This window comes from Eurypyga helias, unplaced genomic scaffold (genome assembly GCF_000690775.1).
Source record: "Eurypyga helias isolate BGI_N326 unplaced genomic scaffold, ASM69077v1 scaffold7311, whole genome shotgun sequence".
In the NCBI taxonomy this organism is placed as follows: domain Eukaryota; kingdom Metazoa; phylum Chordata; class Aves; order Eurypygiformes; family Eurypygidae; genus Eurypyga; species Eurypyga helias.
In genome coordinates this window covers 27631-42326 of record NW_010230107.1, presented here as the reverse complement: position 1 = coordinate 42326, position 14696 = coordinate 27631, and the positions used below count along the sequence as shown (strand labels likewise).

Here is a 14696-nt window from a genome sequence, read left to right as displayed (position 1 = left end):
ACCTTCATTATTTCACTTTTAATTTCCTTTCTCCAAAGTAAGCAGAGCAAAATTAGATTTAGTCTGATGCATATTCCACAAATAAATTACATGGAACTGGAGTGGTTAAATGAACTTTGCTTGGGGATTATTGGAAAGATAAATATTTAAACACTGAACTTGAGGCAAGTCATATTTATTCAACTTTTTTTTTTTTTTTTTGGTCACTACTTCCCCCCTTCTTTTTTTCCTATTGTGGCTTTTTTGGGCAACACAGCCATGAGGGCATTAAAGCCAGAGTGAATACCACCTTCAAATAACTGTGTTTTCTGTATTGTTGCCAGGAGAGGGCTTTTTTTTTTCTTCTGGTGTTTTTTGGGTTTTGGTGTTTTTGGGTTTTTTTTCCCAGCAGATGATCTTTGCCTAGTTTTGTATTTATATACAGCTTTGATTATATTTTACATTATATCTTAGAAAAAAAATTAAAGTAAATTTACAAGATTTCAAATTACAACTCTGGAGAACAAAATAGCTCATATTATGTAACTTCAAGCATTGTTCAAATATACTTAAATTAAAGAAGAACTTAAAAACCTTTGAGCACTTTTGTGTATGAAGCTTAAATTTTAAGGATTTTACTTTAAATTAGTAGACTTACAGTGACAGAATTGCAGGATGACACTCTAGTAAACCAGACCTAAACTCCAGGAAATTTCTGACAGAGGAAGGATAGGCACTAGTCCGTTACATATGGAAAAATACCAACAATATTTCAGATGAAGACTGTGCTGGTTAACTATACTGCTTTCTACTGGTTAACTAAATGACCTTCGCCTCAGATTATCGACGATGATAATGGTGCTGCAGGTACTGTGCAAGTATATCAAACTAGAATTCTTCTTTCTACAGTAAAAAGCATCGTAAGCAGATTCATGATTTCTTTAAGTGGCTAAATATTAAGGATTAATACAATAGATTGATACTTGTATTTGTAAGCTCATAGTACAAAGAATCTTTAATTTTTAAACACTGATGCAAATGAAACACTAACACACAGGGATAATAATTGTCTTTGCTATTGTGATGTCAGTAAGAGAATCAGGGAAGTAACTGACTTTTTAGATTTTCCTGCTCATCTAATTACAAGCGTTTCTAAATGTAAGTCAGCTTTATTGTTACGGGATAACTTGCATGCATGAAATGTGTATTCTCTAGAGGGTGTTGGTCAGAAATTACATGACTGAAATATCTATAATTGTCAGAATTCAACAAACGTAATTTCATTTTCAAACTTGAACCTAGTTAAGAGTATATGGTCTTCACACCTGGATAAAACAAAAATGGAAGTGTTTTTTCGTGACTAGTCACAGTGTTTTTATAGAGAGATCTCTGGGCAGTGTCACCATCTATAAAAAGGTCCTATGGTGCCAAAATCCCTCTGCGTTCCTAGGCGTATGTGACCGGGGATGGGACGCAGTTTAGTCCCTGGGCCTGACAGGGATGGGCGGATATATTTCTGTGATTTCAAAGTTGATGTTTAACTTCAAAAACATTGTGGTAAAGCTGTGTCACACCTGCAACTGACTGAGACTCCATTCTGGAAGAAGAAACCATTAAGTAGGGTTTCTGACCAAGAGCCTTAGGTTTGGCTCACATTTAGAAAAGAATAAAGTGACAAGGCAGAAATGAGCTTGTAAGAAGAGGATGTCAGATCTCCGATGGCAACACGAATCCTAAAGAGTGAACCTGCATTTGGCAGAGCCATGGTGCTGCCAGCTGCCCCGCGTTACAGTGTGTGTTTTGTTCCTTCGTAAAACACCAGTTAAGTTGATTTTGTCAGGTTCACTGGAAGGACATGGCTCTCGTTGATACGTTCAAGCAACAGGATTATTTTCCCTGCTGCTACACTGGAACTGCATGCAAATCACACAGATTTCAGTTTAAAGAAAAGCACAGCAATGAATTCAAGAAGTGCGAAGGACTCTTAGTAGGACACCCTGCGGCAGACTACTGGTTGTACTTATCGTTCATTAAGGCGAACTGAAAACACAGGTAGCAGTATAGCGTAAAAATCATGTGGTTCTTCACGAGCACAGCATTAGCAGATAAGTGTTCATGAGCTCTGTGATTTTGTTAATTAGCCACTCAGAGGTCTGAGCTGTAGCATCTACGTAATACCTTCCTTTCCACAGAGCAGTTTTTGTACTGTTCATTGGTTTGGGGTTTTCGTTAGATTTCGTTTCCTGCTGTGTTTTCTGGGTTCTTCTGCACATGCTCCATGGCAGTTCCAAGCTGGTGATTTCAGTGAAAGAAGCAGCCTGGGCTTGGTACCCGTTGGCCTGCCCTGTGCTGCGGAGCAGCGGAATGATGCTCATGAATACTTGTGCAAACACTTTAAGGTAACAAATGAAGTCTTCCAGAAGCATGTGGATTCCCCCCTTTTCTCAACAAGGAAAAAAACCTCCACCAACATTCTGGAAAAGAGGAAGGAGGAAACTATATTTTATCTTGAACGGCTTTTTCTTAATTTTGGGTCTGGCAGGGTATTCCAAATCCACCATATTGACCTGTGGGAAATCGTACTGCATGCGTGTCATATATTCTGTTTTCTCTCCAACTAATAATTATAGATTCTTACGTTATTATTTAAGTTATAATAGAAGCCCTGTTCCTCTAATTTATGTTTTTAATATTCAGATATATTAGGTGTATATTAGATCTCTCTGTAAGGGTTCATGCAGTCTAGTCCATTTCCATCTCTCATTCATATAAACTCACGAAATTTCTGAATGAAATTTCTGTTGTTGGCCTTTTCTGAATTTTTTCCCCTCAGTTTTTAATTGTCATGGTAGAATTTATAATTTTCTGAATTTAAGAAAACCTTTGAAAAATGAGCAATATTTTTGTAAAACGGCCCTTTCGCCCAACAATACATTTCAGAGAAAACCTGCATTCAGTTCTGTTAGTGTCAGCTGTTTAAAGTGGATCCATTGTCACGTGCTAGATCATCTGTCAGGGTATCTCTTGACCAAGTAACTCTCATGTAAATCAGAAGGAAACCCATGGAACCGGTAAGTTTTCACTGGTACTGTCACGCTGTAATGATGCGACTGAGCGTGATGTTTACCCGAGAATATGAAACGGGATGAGACGGCCCTGTTACGACAGCAAGTAAGATGAAAGAGCAGCTTGGGAAGAGGTGGGGGGAGGACTCAGATCACATTTACTGTGATTTCAGTCGGAAAGGTCCGGCTTTGTTATTGCTGGAGAGAACAATACCGCACACACCTGGAAACCAGTTCACGGTAGGGAAGGGACTGCCTGATGGCACCTGCCTAGTCCCCATGTATAAAGGGAAAAGTGTGTCATTAAAGCGAGAGCTGGAATAAGGGAAATGCTCTTCAAACCCCAAAATAACAACGACTTCATCAGCCCTGGATTCATGGGCCTGTCACAGGGGCAGACACAAAGAAGCACTAGGATTCTGTGCGGCGTGGGTTTTCTCTCTCTGGCAGCGGAAATGCAGCGTTACGCGCCTCTTTCCCCTGCCTGCAGCCACCTCTTCTCTCTCTGCGCTGGGGTGCGGTACACCGCACGAAATCTTCATGTCACACTCCTGAGCAGATGAACTCTCTTGCCTTAAATGATGTTAGCGCGTTTTTCTGCAGGAGAAAGGGGAGTTTCTTTCTCTGTTTATTTGAGTTAATGTCTGTTCCTGCGGCCCACAGACGATTCCACAGCTTTGGAATCATGGGAAAATACGTGGTCCTCCTAATTACAGGAGTGCCATTTGTATTGCTGTGGTTAGAGGTCTGCCAGCTTTTCCATTACAAACCCCACTTCAGTGGTTTAATTCAATCATAAAAATGTGGTGCTGCCCTTACGAATCTTGAGTCAGACAATGATTTGTTCTCCTTCCTCCCCCAAAAAATTAAATGAAAAGAAGTGGCTGGGTTTAAAATATGAAAGCAATAAATAAGCAACTAGATGTTGAGTGTACAGGACTTGGCAATCCTACAGTTTAGCAAGAACGTTAAATTGCAGTACAAGTGATCTTTACTGAATAATGCTTTTGCAAGTGCTTTTGGTTATTTTGAAACTAATGCATTTTTTTCATGCTTACATGCCTTAACTTAAATGGGTTAGATTGAAACAGATCTGTAAAAAGCAATTCATTGTATTTTGGATTTAAAGACCAACTCCTGACATGGTTCCTAAGGAAGAGTTAAAGACTTTCAAAGTGTTCACAGTTATGGGATCCTACCATGTTAGTCTGAGTACCCAGAATTTCTGCACAAAGTACAAGTTGGCTTTACACAGCCACTGAAATGTGGCAGCCACAGTTACACATTAATAGAAAGCATATGAGATGCTTATCAGAACGGTCTAAGAGATCGTCTAAATAGAAGAGATGGTTTTCAGAATGGCGTGCTTGCCCAGAGTAGTAATCCATGATTTCAGATCTCGAGGATGCCCTGGCAGAAGATATGTATATGACATCTTCACTTAACTAATGGAATGATTTAACTAGCATTGCTGTAATTTTTTCATAACTGCAAGCCTTTAAATCAAACCTGGTTTTCTCCTGAAAAGACATAGCTTCGCGTTTGATGCTGAAATCAGTGAGCAACTCCATGGCCTGAGTTGTGTAGGTGACAGCTGTAGGACCTCAGAGTTTCATCAGGCTTGGAAGTGTCTGGTGTGTTAAAGGAGTAGGAGAAACAGTGATTCTGTCACTGAACAAGCACCTTGCCTTTGTTTGCTTGGATGTTCTTTTTATGTTTTAAAAAAGAAGTCGGAAGACATGACCGAAGCTGTACACATGTTAGGAAGGCCCGTTGTTCTTCCACAGATTTGCCTTTCAGTTAAAGTATTTTTAAAGCAGACGTCCCTAGAAGCATAGTGAAAATAAATGTTTAAAATACAGGAAATGCCTGTGTGAATTTTAATTAGCTCCAGAACCCTACAGATAGGTTTGGATGTTGCCAAAAGCCAAGTGACCTTCCCCTTCTTTATCTCCTGATCTTGACGTCAGTATTTACAGTCCCATGACATTTCCCAGGTAAATACCTGGTTGTGTTTGTGTCTTTCTGTGCAATGTTGTGCAAAGCACGGCGAGATGTGTGAACTCCATTTAACCTCTTGACAATCCTTTTTAAGTATTTGCAAAATAAATTTCCCATAAAATCTCTGACAGTTCTGAGTTTATTTTCTAAGGCATCAGCTTTGTCTTTGATTGTATTAACTCTGTTAAAATTTGGTACTAAATGAAGGTTTCAGACCCCATAACACTTGCTGGCCTGCTGCTGCCCAGGTTAACTACGTGTTGAGGGTGTTCACGTGTTTATTTCTCATTACCGTCCTGTTCTACTCGGTATTTGCGTTGATGCTTGGCTGGTAGGGGTTCAGTATAGATACGTTTTAGGGGGAAGAAAAAGAGAAAGAAGTGACAGCTGCACCCATGGCTGGGAGATCTAAAACTTCTTCATATGAATGATGGAAGAAACCTGGTTATTTACAGAAATTGCGGAGAGACAGAACCATTATCATTTGACTGAATAAAGCGTATTACTAGGCCTTTGCATATTTGATGTCCTAATGAATGACTGAATTAGTATGTGCATTCCATGCAAAAGCTGGAGCCCTCCCTAGAGAACTTGGATACTCTGTAACAGAAGCTAGGATCTGCCTTTAAAGAAAGGGTGTGTTTGTGGATTAGACATCATTGCTTTCATAACTGGTCACAAAATAATTTACAGCCTTGCTAAATAATGAAAATCAAGGGGAAAAGGAAAGAAGTGATTAATTGGACATCAATAATGATTATAACCTAGGAGAGTGTGAGTTTATGGGTCAGAAGACACAGTAACAAATCATAGAACAGGAAATAGCAGAAATTCAGTTTAAAAAGCGACGTCAAAAGACAGACATACAAAACGGTTGAGATACCCAGTTGGGAATAACACAGCACTGAGAAGACATACTCAGTAACTCACCAGAACGCATAGCCTCACCTAGATGAAAAACATCTTTGAATAACCTCATGGCAAGAACAGCTTTGGCTGCATTATGGTCTCATTGAAAGAATTTTCATAAGTGGTGTAGCTAAATCATTTAACTCATGGTCTCTCTCTCTCTAATACGTCTCTTTTGTTTCCCCCTTAGCTAACAATGCCAACATTTCCTGTTGTTGTGAAGATTGGACATGCGCATTCAGGCATGGGAAAGGTGCAGATGCTACTTATTGCATGTTAGGAGGACGGGTGTTTGCTAAAATAATGTGCATGTTCTTCTGTTTCTTGGATCTTTTAACTTTCCACTGCCCAAATTCTGTCTCGGGTCCCTACCCTTGCACACCTCTGGTTGTATATTATTCAAGAAAGCACCTCTCTTCAGGAAATAGTAAAACGTAGAATATATTTTCCCACTGATGCCTTTTCAGTTTATGTGTTGTCCTATATGGGACGTTCTTTGAAATGTTCTGAGATGCTTTCTTGAAGCAGAACTTTATTTCTTAATTTAGTTGACTTCAGTGAAACTATTTAAGAGTCAAGGTCTGTTTGCACAATCCAACTTTTGGACCTGGGAATACAGGAAGGTTTTGCCTTGGTTCTTTATTAGTTTCAGCTTGACATTGAACTTTCTTCATTTCCTGTCTTAATGTATTCTCTGTGATTGTTTCATACCACTATGTAACTGCTGCTTTCTTTCTCCAAAGTAATTGCATTTCAGTGGTGAGTACAGTTGTTTTGATATCACTTATCTCACGGTGATGGTTCAGTGGGATATGATTTAAAACCCTCTTTCATTGATGTCAGTGAAAATTCCTAGTCATTACAGATTAACCACTTTCTCTCACTGAAGATTTTAAAACAAATCATCAGAGAATAGTTACATTTATCATCTTGAATCTCCAAAAGCTCCATGAACATAATATTTGCCACTAGCAAGAGAAATTGCTTTAACTCTATTTTATTCAGTAATCATGCAGGTTGTACTGTATGTTATGTTCTTTTGCCTATGACTGTTTTCCTTCATTTTGGACATCGTAAGGTAGTGGAAATCTGTCAGTCAGTACCACTGAGAGCAGAATTAATCACTGATTACTTAGACTGCAGTTTCTGCAGATTGCATATGTGAAGTATTAGAATGCTTACTTTCAATATTCACCTCTCATTTATAGAAAAGGGAAATAATGCAGAGCAATGTACACCATATCAAATGTCTAGAAATAAGGTGAGGTTTTTTAGCTATAAAATATTTTAAATCCTTAAAGATTAAATGCCAGTTTTTTGTCCTGGAAGGCTCACTGTCAGAGACCAAATAAAGGTTCTCCTCGTACCCCAGTCCTGCCTAAAGGCATTGCTAGGAGTGGTGTTTCCATTGGTCCTAATTAGAATATCACATGCTATTAAGTTTTCAGAAACTTAAGTGGAAACGAGGCACTGTGTCTGGGTTTGTCTCAAATGGCAAATTACTCTGTATTGATCTCCATCTGAGAGTTCAGAGCCAACACCTAGGCCTTATGACTTCTTTTAGCTTCCCCACACCCCATTCAGTATGCGAGTCCCATCCCACCTCACAGTCGTGGGACTCGGGCCCACAGGTTCCCTTTGAAGTACCAGGTGACACTGGAAGCAAACAGGATGCTGGGCTTGCAGAGTTGCATGCTCATAATATTAGATAGCATGAGAAAATCTAATCTCTGCCTCCTTTCCTCACCATTCTGAAATGTACTTTGGGTCAGCGTGCTGGAGTTCCCGTTTCTCTCTCCCATTTTCTACTAGCCCTAGGACTTCTCTTCAGAGTCACTTTTGCTCCCCACTTCAGCCAGCTTCCTTTACATCTACCGTAGCGATGTGCCCTCCCTGTCCAAAAGTAATGCCTGTGCCCCCCCAAAGTCTCCTTCTCCCCTAAATCAGTATTTCCCGCTTTCCCACCTCCCTCTTATTTCAAGATGTTAAAGTTGATGGGTTTAGTACCACTCACCGTCTTAGCACAGTGTTCCACAACTAGGAAATCCTACTCCTAGAAAGCCTGATTCCTTGCAAATATATGGGAAAAAAGAGGAAAAACTGGTTCTGCTGCCTTGAGCCATCCCTCTGTGCTCCATGAGAAGCAAACTCACCAGGATATCATGACACTTCATCTCCTCCCTCATGGAGATACAAGCTGTGATAGTACCTGGTGGGTTCCAGATATATTTGGTTACATGAGCAATTTACAGAATCAACAAGAATTCTTTATGAATTAGTGTTGCATATTATCACACCTTGAGAAGTTCTAAAGCCTGAAGATCTAAAACTAACAACCACCACTGAAAAAAAAAAATTGAAAAGCAAAATAAAAGTCTTCTGTCTGCAAATTGCTCTCTAAAGATGACCAGGTAGTACGTGCCTAGAAAAACAGGTACTTTAATGCAGGAATGTTATAGAATCTAGAAATCAGATCAAATATCCAAGACTTCTTTTTATAAACTGATGCTGTCAAAACCATTCTTCTCATGAATGCCATTTGCAACTGAATTCTACATTTTCTTCCTAATTGCTCTTTTTTCTTTTGTATATGCTGTTTACTTGTGGTATGCTGACTGCAGATCAAGGTAGACAACCACTACGATTTTCAGGACATAGCCAGCGTGGTAGCACTTACTCAGACCTACGCCACTACCGAGCCCTTCATAGACTCCAAATATGACATCAGGATCCAAAAGATAGGCAGTAACTACAAAGCATACATGTGAGCCAAAACTTTATCTTCTTTCATCCTTTTGTTTCAAAATTGATAAGCACCAGTAAGATTAAGACTGTTGGATGAGTCTCTGAGCTGGTGTGGTGACTGCATGACTCCATTGCCATACTCTCTGGAAAGACAGTATTTTAGACTTTCTACATTTATCAAGACTTTATTTAAATTGATTGTGGCTGGGGGGAGAATAAGACAACAGGTGAGCCTGCCAGCATGGTTTTCCTGCAAACCTTTGCTAATTTTTTCATTTAAAGAAAGGAGCAGTTGGAAGGGGATTTATGTTTACGGAAGACGTTAAATCAGCATCTGTTGTATCTTTTCACCAAATTAGGGTCAAATTTTCTTCTCCCTCTAAGGATATTTAGATGGCATTCATTCTTGCAAACCTGAATCGTGACATTAATGGAACAGAATACTCTCCTTTTAACATAACACGTTAGAAAAATTCTAATCTTGCAATGGATGAAAATCTCATTTTAGTACCCAGGTGTTTGTTTAAAGATCATGACTGTAAAAGAGGCTAAAATGGTGTTTCAGTTTCAGAGGCAACATGAAACTTGAGCACTGAAACAGGTTATCATGTAGCAGTTGAGCCATGGTAACTGTCTTTTTGCATTACTCTGTTTCAGTTAACGAGCAATGTATCTGACATGCACCCACTTCATGGCAAGTTAAAACATCTCATGTACTTGTTCCATCATGCTTACAATTCTGAGGCAGGAAAAAATGTAACAAAACACGGATAAAAATGCACACGTGCATTTACATACACACACCCATTTGCGCGTGCAAAGGTGTCTCACTAGGGACTCCGGTAGCGGAGGAGGATCAGAGGTTTCTTGTATGTTGACGTTTTTAAGGTACAGTCAAGGTCTGTGCCAGTAAAAATAACTAAACACTAAGCAAACCATAAATACTAAGAGAAGTAAAAGTCGGAGCTGGGTTAAAGAAAATGCGTAAAATGTTTTACAGTATTAAAGAGAGTTAGCATTCAGTGTCAAGTAATTTAGGCCAACAAGCTGTGTCACAGAGTAGAACCTTTTGCCCAGGATTGGACGAAGGGGCAAAATACATCTCTTTAGCATGATTTTGGAAGGCCACATACTCCCGACTTCTCCCCTCAGACATTACTGTCACAAGATCAAAACTGCGTGAGTAACTGTGGGCCTCTCCTGACATGTGACTTGAAGGGGCATTTAAGAAAGAACACCAAAGGTTAAACCTTTCAAGAACAACTCAGTAGTCCATCTGCCTCTCACTGTACATCTGAGGGGCCTTAAGAAAGCACAGCACAGAAGTGGGTGGAAATACTGTTCCCATAGGCCAGATCCATCCAGCAGCATGGACACTCAATCCTTCTGCTTTATTTCGAACCCAGCAGTATCTAAATTTTCCAAAACCAATGTGCTGGAAATTTGAGTTGTACCCAGTGACAAAGACAGAACACTCAAACAGCTTGTGAGGATTGAGAGGTGTCTGGAATCCTGTGTTGGTGATTTTTCAGTGTTCTTCATAATGCAGGACAGAGTAATTCAAGCTCCCTATGGAATTTCAGGTGTGTTGGGCCTAGCCCACCCCTCCCTGTAGGCAGTGAATCATAAACAAATGCACCTGAATGGTACAGCTTTTAGCCCCTGGCTTCCCCAGGAACGTTAATTCCAATTCTGCTTGTCTGTGTACGTCCAGGCTCTGGACTTTTCCTGTCTTCAGCCCCATATCTGGAGACATCCATCCTACCTCTTCTAATAGCACTGTACTCCTACACTCCAAAGTCACCTCTCTCCTATCTGTCCAAACCATATCATGGTCATGTCCCACCACTTTCCTAGGCCACTGCCACCTTTCTGTCTCTTAGTCCTTACCCCTTATGACTAACACTTTTTATTGCCCCAGCTTCTTGTCCCTTTTATTCTACTCGATGCCATTCAACAGTCTTGTTCTCCCTCTGCTTCCAGTCACCGTTCAGCCTTCTTTCTCTGTCTCAGACCTTTTCATACAACTACCTCTGCCTCTTCAAGGCCTGGATAGTACTTTTCTCTTGTTGGTGCTTTGACAGGCAGATTTCTTGTGTTGTGCTACCCATCCCCCCGCCTCCTCTGTTGTTTGTAATAAATGGAGTCTTACAGCTCCCAAGTGGCAGAGTCTTAGGAATAAGGCCCAACTCTTAATGGTTATGAGACACCACCAGATACCAGCAGTCAGATGCAATATTAGCAACCGGATGGTTTATTCCCTATTGTAGAAATAGGACCAGTACATTTGATAGGAGGGGGCCCTACATTTTTTTCCTTTGACTTGAAATCTAAACAATGTTCAGTGTCAAAATTATTCTGGAATAATTTTGGAAGAGTCAGCCATGGTGTATATATCATTTTCAAACATAAATGTTTCTTCTTCACAGAAGAAGCAGTTGGCCTAAGGGACAGCAAAAATAAGTTAAAATGACAGCCTGTTCCTCCTACCTTTTATTTATTTTTAAGTTTCTGCTCAGAAACTATGGGTTCATCCAAATGCTAAAAGCCCAGCAATTTTTTCTCTAGATTCTTTCCTACAGCTAAATCGCACAAAGAAATGAAATACCGATCCATTGTTACAAAGCATCATGAAAAGGAAAAGATTTACCAAATGTCTGAAAAATTCTTCATATGCATACACATACATTATGTCAGTAGAATATTGTTTTACAGCTGGTTCTCATTTTGTTCTGTGACACAGGAACAGAGCACTTAGAGAGCCACCACAAAAAATACCAGCTGAACATTTGTTTTTGTAGTTTAAAGAGAGTTATTAAGAGCTTCAGTTTTATAATTCTGTGGGAAATTGTGATATAAGTGGACCCATGACTCACAAAACACTGGTGCTTATCATCTGTCAGTAGAGATTATAGCCAAAATGCAACATTGGATCCCTCTAAATACCACAGCTCCTCAAAACGCTTTGTGACGCATACTTAACTACGCTTGGACCATTACAGGATTCATCTGACTTCAAGGAAATGGAGTTAAAAGGGTCACACACAATGAAGAAAAACAGAAATACAAAAACAGTGCATGTAAATCTCCTCTCCAAAAGCAATACTCAGAATCCATAACAATGTCCTTTGATCAAAAGTTCAGTAAAACAGAAGTGGAGCACATCAACCGAAGAAAGACAGAGCTACAGAATGAAACCGCTAAGCAGGTTACCTACACAAGAATTGTAGGTCGACGTTTCTACATATTTTCCTCATGCCAAGTCCCTGTCTGGATAATTTGGATTGTGTACTTCAAATGGTTCTAAATAAAGCAGAAAGGTGTTTGAAAAGGGGAAGCTCAAGTTACTATGAAATGTTTATATTAATCATAGTTCTTCTTCCCCCAATTTTAAAACAGTTCTTCCTTCTTTGCAAAGACCAGATCAAGTAAAAACATGTTAAGTCTAAGTGTAGAGCACTAAAAAGTGTTAGGAGGTTTTTTCCATATTATTCAATATTTAGTAAAAGAGAGGAAATAACGATGCGAAAGACCCTCAGCAATTATCAGAAGTGAAGAATGCTGGGAAACTACATATTTCGATAGAGGAAATCATGTATGAATTACAGAAATCATACCAGGGGTTGAAATGCCAGCTGGTCTGGCTGGCTACTTTCGTACCACATAGCCATGGACCAGCCCTGTCATTTCGGAGTTCTTGGTGTGATAGACCAAGCACGGACGGCTCAGCTCCAAGGCTGTTGAGATGACACCAGTTGGGTTGGTGTCCATAGCATTCCCCTGTCTGGTCCCTGCAGCATCCTTACAACCAGCCAAGCATCCGGTTGTGAGGCCCAATGGGGACCTTCCACGTTGTGCAGTGAAAGCATGGCTAAAAGCAAACCATCTTTTCTTCCGCAGTCAGCAGTACCAAGATCGCACCCGTGTGGCTGAGGATCTTCAACTAAATACCTGCTAAAAGTCTTCAGGACAATTATTTTTATCTGATTTGGTCACACCTTGCTTCCTAAAAGACAGCTTGAGTAGTACATGCTGATGGATGCCTTTGAGAAGTCTGCAAGAGAGTTTAATTGTGATTTGTGAGAAGTTCTCTCTCTGATGCAGAATGCGTGTGTAGAGTAGTAATGAACTTAAAACTTCTAATTTTTAAGTCCACACCTGTGTAAAATATCACTTGAAACATGAGCAGAAATCACAAAATAGCCTTATTGCTAGGCAGAGTCACCTTATGCAGAGTGCTCAGCAGGCACCTTCCCCTTTCCCTAGTTTTGCCCACATCAACAAAGAATACAGGGAAGAACTTTATGCTCTATAATTCATCTAACTTTATGAGGCTCCCATAGAAAAGTCAACATACACCCCAGTTGCTACTGACCCTCATAATTAGGTTAATAGAAAAATGGAGAGAAGACTGTAGCTGCTGCCTAATATACTCTTAATACATTACAGATGTTCCTATTATTTTACTAACTGGAAACACTTCATAACTTGTATCCTTAGCCTATTCCCAATATAGCATTTAGGCTTCAGAAAACAGTCATCTTCTCAGCCGTGGTAGCAGTCCTAAGATCTGAAGAGAAAAAAGCTTTATATGATTTTTTTTTTCCGAAGAGATTAAATAAAAGATGGTCTACATCTTTTGATGTATACATAAAGATGACATAAACTGTTTAGATTATATTAGTAAACTAGCAATGAGTGGAAACTGGAGGAGAAACAAGAATCCAGCTCTAGAACAGATCTGAGATCACTTGAGAGATGCTGAAAAGACAGATAGTTTGTTTTCAAGTATTGGGGCCTAACCCCGCAGGGGTATGGATTTGACGTGAGAAGCTGATGCTTCAGTTTCTTGACATTTGCAGTAACAGTGTGTTACAGGCTATTCCATCCGTTTATAACTGGTAACAGCTTCTTGCTAACACTTTCACTTAATCATAGTAGTTGTTTTTTAAAGCCTTAAATGACTGATTGGGGAACACAAATTTCACAGCACTGTCACACTTCGCAGCATGCCTACGCTGAAGTGAGTATTACTGACAATTGCGATGCCTGTTAGAATTCTTCGTGTTTTAGATGTTCTAAGCTGCCAGATATGAAAAAGCTGTAAACACTGCTATAGTATTTGTGTAAAAATCGGAGTAGTTTAAGAGAGAGTGAAAATACAGAACCACTGGCTGTCTTTGTAATATTTTCCCCCTTTCAGGAGAACTTCCATATCTGGAAACTGGAAGACAAACACGGGCTCTGCAATGTTGGAACAAATTGCTATGTCAGATAAGTAAGTCAAGTCTCATGTAAGAGGTAATTAAAAACATGTACTGGAATTTTGTTTCAAATTATTTTTTTAAGAATCACTTTACTGGTAGGTAGTTCACTGTAAATGTGTATCTCCCATTCAGTTTGGAAAAAAACTTTGAATTAGATGAAGGAACATGAGCTGAGAGTTTCCATATGACTTGTCTCAGAGTGAACTACCCCAACTAAGGACCAGCCATGCTTATGTGCACCCTTGGGTTCCTACATCCCTATCTGAACCTAGAAAACTACTGGGATTCCCTTCAGAAAACTCTGTGTTTGAAATTCAACCTGTCAGTCATTTCCTCTGGTTCATTTGCCCTCTTTTAACAGTCTTGTCCCGTGCCACAGTGTTTTAAATTTCTCCTTCTACATCACCTATTATAACCAAGCAGTCTAGTTTTAATTAGTTCAGTCATATTTCTCTTTTTGATTTTCAATCCTGCTAAATGACTTATTTTTTATGTTTGAAATTTCTACTAAACTGCCCTGTGAAGCTTTTCACCCAGATGCTGGGATATACTGACACTTATTTCCCCCGTGTCATCATTCCAGTTTCTGGTTTGGTTTACTTTGCTTTACTTTTTCTCTCCCATCCTTTTGCTGGATACTTTTTCGAGCCCAGTCAAACACATTCTGCTGGCAGTACCATGGTGTAGCTCAGGTCTTCTGTTGACAGAACTCTCCTCTCAATACCACTCA

The 14696-nt window shown here is 39.7% G+C and overlaps 1 protein-coding gene across 1 annotated transcript in view; it reads left to right on the top strand.

Annotated features, from left to right (window-relative positions):
* The window catches only part of SYN3 (synapsin III), a gene marked incomplete at its 5' end in the record, with an annotated part of 89636 nt that overhangs the window by 54162 nt on the left and 20778 nt on the right, over positions 1-14696 (top strand). The window contains 3 exons of the mRNA XM_010160622.1: positions 6145-6207; positions 8576-8718; positions 13903-13977. Coding sequence (XP_010158924.1) covers positions 6145-6207; positions 8576-8718; positions 13903-13977 — 281 coding nt within the window. The remainder of the gene's footprint in view (positions 1-6144; positions 6208-8575; positions 8719-13902; positions 13978-14696) is intronic.